At 39.1% G+C, this 5,000-nt stretch overlaps 1 protein-coding gene across 1 annotated transcript in view; it reads left to right on the forward strand.

The window, feature by feature from the left end:
* The window catches only part of LOC138024391 (deoxyhypusine synthase-like), a 19,182-nt gene that overhangs the window by 11,511 nt on the left and 2,671 nt on the right, over positions 1-5,000 (forward strand). The window contains exons 4-8 of the mRNA XM_068871595.1: positions 340-426; positions 2,145-2,250; positions 2,522-2,625; positions 3,461-3,586; positions 4,955-5,000. The exon at positions 4,955-5,000 is cut by the window's right edge and continues 2,671 nt beyond it. Coding sequence (XP_068727696.1) covers positions 340-426; positions 2,145-2,250; positions 2,522-2,625; positions 3,461-3,586; positions 4,955-5,000 — 469 coding nt within the window. The remainder of the gene's footprint in view (positions 1-339; positions 427-2,144; positions 2,251-2,521; positions 2,626-3,460; positions 3,587-4,954) is intronic.

The raw sequence follows: 5,000 nt of genomic DNA on the forward strand, positions 1-5,000 counted from the left end.
AATCAGTCTATTTACGTAACATGTCATAAATCGTTTGGTATTAACCTTGTGGTGGGCACACAGTTTTTGACGCATATTATATTTATTGTCCTATTTTGGTGGTAAATATGAGCCTAGCAGATGGTTATCTACAGAGGTAATAGCATTTAAAATCTTACAGTTCAGTCTAAATAAAAGATCCTTAATAGAAACAGGAGAACAAACAAAGCAGTGCTTGTAGCCTTAACTAATCAAACTGACAAACAGGCCACTGCTACTATTACCATGTTGTGGTATGGTTGCTTGAATGCAAAACGTTTGTTTCCCTGTTTTATATTGTATTTGGCATTTTGATGTTAGGGAACAAAATGGACTCCGTCTAAGGTTATTGCAAGGCTAGGTAAAGAAATCAATAATCCAGATTCAGTTTGGTATTGGGCATACAAGGTAAGGTGACTACGTTAAAAGCTGTTGACTGCAATTATCATGTCAACTGAGTGAGATATGCAGAGTAAATTGCAATCACAGGCAGACAACCCTAAGGATGCGAGAGCGTGTGAAGTCACATTATTTTGAGACAGTTGTAATGGCCAATTCAACTAAACTGATCGAGAAAAATGTGCCATAAAAACTTCAAATCGCGATGTTTCTTTTCAAAAAATTCATTTTATGGACATTTTAAAGTGAGTGAACTTTATTTATCTGGCTGTCCATAAGGTGAATTTTCGAAAAGAAACATCGCAATTTGAAGTGGAACATTTTCCTACATCAGTTGAATCGGCAACTGTCTCTTAGGGTTGTCTGCCTGTGTTGCGATTTGAGTTTTGTGATGCACAACTATTTTTATAGGTAATCACATAATTTCAAGTGCAATTTTGGAATGAAGATAAGCATAAGTAATTTTTTTCAAAGACAAACAAAAGTATTTTAACAGAATATACATATATCCAAAGGATCTTGATATCAGCAGGCAAGTCAGAAATTTAAAGAAAAGGACAAAACTTTTGAAATTACAAGACATGTTTCGACAGAAACTTCTGTCATCTTCAGCTGATTAATGTACAAAGCGTTAAGTTGAATTTATAAGTACGGAAAAAGTGCTAATTATGTCAGTAACAATGGAATGTACTTCGATGGAAATGAATATATCTTTTAATTTTCATTTTTGAGAAACAAAAACCTTTGCAATTTTGAGAAAGTTTTACACGTATGGAGTCGGCGTAAGTCTTTTCTTTCGAATAAAATGCACTTCCAAAATTAGACACTCAAGCTTCACCCAGCATTTCTTGATAACTTTAAAATTCCCATGCAGGTTGATTGGGTTTAGATCATGCCCTTCTGTGAGATGTTTTCCAACAGCAGAATGTTTGTGTTTCTCCTCTCATTGATGTACAAAATAGCTGCATACTATTGATCTCATATGTCCGTGTGGACAAAGGCTTTTTTTCAGTCCTGATTTCAGCCTGCGGTTAAAAAATCTGATCACATGGTAACAATTTTTGTAGCCTGCGTGGCAGGGGTTCGAAGGGGAAGGGAAGGGAGAACTGGCAGGAGAACAAGGAGGTTGCGCGAGCTCGAACCCCAGGACCCCACTTACTACGTCCCTGAGGTTGTAGGATCAAAACTCTGGCCAGACCAACACTCAGGGTCTTCAGAGAAGTGACCAGAAAGTGCTGCCTTTGTGATGACGATAAAGTAAGGATGATAAACCGTAGGCCCTGTGTCACAAATATCTTCTATGTTCATAAGTTCCTTAGGGGTGGGATGTAAAAGAACCCACACTCTAGTAGGAAAGAGTAAGGCATGTAGTTCCCGGTGTTCTGGTCTGTCCTCTGTGACATTTCATGGTCGGGAGGGTAAAAGCTTGGCAATACTAGCTGCACCCAGCTACTCTAAAATCCAAGAGGAAATAAATAGCTGATGATGATGATGATGATGATGATGATGATGATGATGATGATAAAGCACTGCTGTTTGTAGTCCTTATCCAAGAGGACGTGACAGTGTAATCGTCTGCTGATGAAATTAATGAAGCGGCACTTTCTTCTCGTGAAAGCTCATTTGCTGTATGACCCTGGGGGTTTGGTGAACTTTCTACCAAGACATTTGGCCCGTTTGTTCTGTTATTCACTGATAAATTCAGTGTACTGTACGTTTCTCAACAGAATAACATTCCAGTGTTCAGTCCTGCCCTTACAGATGGTGCAATAGGAGATACATTGTACTTTCAATCTTACAAGAATCCTGGTATAATAATTGACATTGTAGAAGGTAAACTTTAATTAATAAACCAGAAATTAAAAATAATTACACTTCTTCTTGTTAGTTTTAATTGCTAGGTCACTTATTTACTTTGTATATAGTGAACAATAAGACAGTGAGATAATACTTCTTGTAACAGAGTTTGTGAAACATTAATTTTTCAAAGCTTTTACTCATTTACAGGCCGGGTTATTGTTTTGGATGAAGAGTTACCCAACCAAGAAAGTTATTGAGAATTAGGTAATAACTGATTCATTTTATTTTTATTTGTTTGTTCCAGATGTTAAAAGAATGAATAATACAGCTGTCTATGCAAAAAATACTGGAATGATAATTTTAGGAGGAGGACTGATCAAGCATCATATATGTAATGCTAACATGATGGTGGGTATTTTTTGATTGGATGAAGTTGTTTTAGGTCTACGGCATCTGTACAAAAATAAGAAAGTTGCAGTGAAGTTCATTCCACACGTATAAAAATAGAAAAGTCTAGATATTGAACTTCTTGTAAGTGTCAAGTCTTCTAGCTCTGGGCACCAATGGGAGACACGGTGCATAGAGAAACTCAATCAAAACAAATCTTGGGTTTTGAGGAGAGGGGAGAGCGGAGTACCCCAGGAAAGCTATCGGAGCAGAGTAGAGAACCAACAAACTCAAACCACATAGGATTCCGAGTCTGGGAATAGACTCAGTGCCACATTGATTGGAGGAGAATGCCCTCACTTCTGAGCCAACGCAATATGATTTTGAAAAGCCAAGATTAAGACACAGCGGGTGTGTGGGACAAACATAATAAATGCTAGATCTAATCAAGGAGTGTTATGAAATCAAACAAAGCAAAATAAGATCAAATGAAATGTTCGTTTTGAATGAAACACGAAAACTGGGATAGCCGGAGAAGAGATTCTCGGGAGTGAAGATCCAACGAAGCCGATATTATGCCGAGTCTGGGAAGTGAACCAAAATTTCTCACCAAAATTGAACCATGATCTTCCTTTCAGGTTCTTTTTCAGAGGGAGCCAAAGTGGTAAATTCTGTGGTGGTAGTTTGTCCCTCTATTCAAATGAATTAAAAATTAATTTTCCGAAGTGAAACGTTGCTCTTGATCTTGCTTTGAAAAGACGTTAGCATAAAGGGTTAAATGCCTTCAGTGTCATGTTGTTGGAAGCGGTAAGAGATAAATAACTCCATTCTTTTGGTACCATTTGTGTTTGTTTAGCGCAATGGAGCTGACTTCTCGGTGTTTGTGAACACTGGCCAGGAGTTTGATGGGAGTGATGCAGGAGCAAGGCCAGACGAGGCCGTATCTTGGGGAAAGATTAAAAGTGTTGCCTCCCCTGTCAAGGTATCTCAGTCATTATTCTCAGCATTCGGAAATAAATCACAGTCTTTATTTACGTGTCTTGGCGTTCTAGCACCTTATGGCGGTAATCTGGGAAATAATCCAGACCAGGCTACAACACCTGGAACTACGTGACCTGCTACAGAGTTCAGGAACAAGGCTACAATCTCGTAGATCTTGTTAATGATCAAATTGTGTAGGACGTGAATGAAGCCACTTTATTTATTCTTTCTCAATGCGCGAGCGGGCGGAATTTTGCGAATCCTGCAATGTGATTGGCTCTGGGAGCGGGCGGAATTTTTCTATCTTGCCCGCCAATCTGGGCGGAATCCTAGCCCTGGTTGCGTGAGCTTGTGTAATGACCTTAAATTTCCATATTTTGACATCGAATCCTTTTACATACAGAAATAAGTGTTTCAAAACAGATTTTTATTAGACAAGATGGGTGGAAATATAATTCAAATAAAACTATTCCTCGTTGAAACATGCAGTTTGTAAGTCGCTTTCCGCATTCGCTATCAAGTCAACAATTAAAAAAGTGATTTCAGAGAGGAAGAGATAAATTGTTATTTACCAGCTAAAGGTCGGTCCGTATAGCGATTTTTTAAGACTTCGGTCACAGTTTTTCGCTGTACGGACCTCCCAGCTGCCACATAACAGATCTTTAATACTGTTCGGAAAGTGTAGGGTGCGTCGTTTCCCGTTTTGTAGCCCCGCCTTGTTTTGGACGGAGGCATCTTTCCCTTTACATACATTGTTCGTTGACCCCTCTTCATAGAGGCTTTGAAGAGGCTTCAGGGCCATTGAAACGAAATCTACGAAACAACAACTGTTAAGCATTGCAACTGGCCGGAAGCAAACCACTTGATTTTTTATAAGTGCAGGCGAGGAGTTGAACCAGGGACTGCCAGGATTAAACTTTACGAGTGGTTAGAGCTGGTCTTTAACTATCCACTGGGTCGTGCTACCTACTTCCCTAATTGCCCCACTTTCCTAGATGACTTAAATTTTTTATAACAAGCAGCATGGTCAAAGTTTCCTTAATTTTATTGCAATATTAGTCCTGAAAAGCTTCATAGAGATTGGCCAATGAATTTACTCAACTTTACTTCACTACTGTTTCTCCTAAGCATTTTGAAGAGCGGCCCAATCTTCAGCTTAGTGAGCCCAATGGTTGACGGGTTTTATTCATTAGTATTCTCGGTCACTTATCCAACTTGCTCCGACGGGGTTGAATTTGGCTGAACCGGCGTGAAGTTTGCGCACAGCATACCAATCAGTACTCAAGAAACACGTAACATATTTGAACTGGAAGAATTTTGCAACAGAATGAATGAATGAATTTATAAGTTATTTGAATCTTTCTGCCAGGTCTACGCCGACGCTACCCTTGTTTTTCCTCTCCTTGTTGCCGAGA

The sequence above is a fragment of the Montipora capricornis genome, chromosome 2 (genome assembly GCF_036669925.1).
Source record: "Montipora capricornis isolate CH-2021 chromosome 2, ASM3666992v2, whole genome shotgun sequence".
Lineage (NCBI taxonomy): Eukaryota > Metazoa > Cnidaria > Anthozoa > Scleractinia > Acroporidae > Montipora > Montipora capricornis.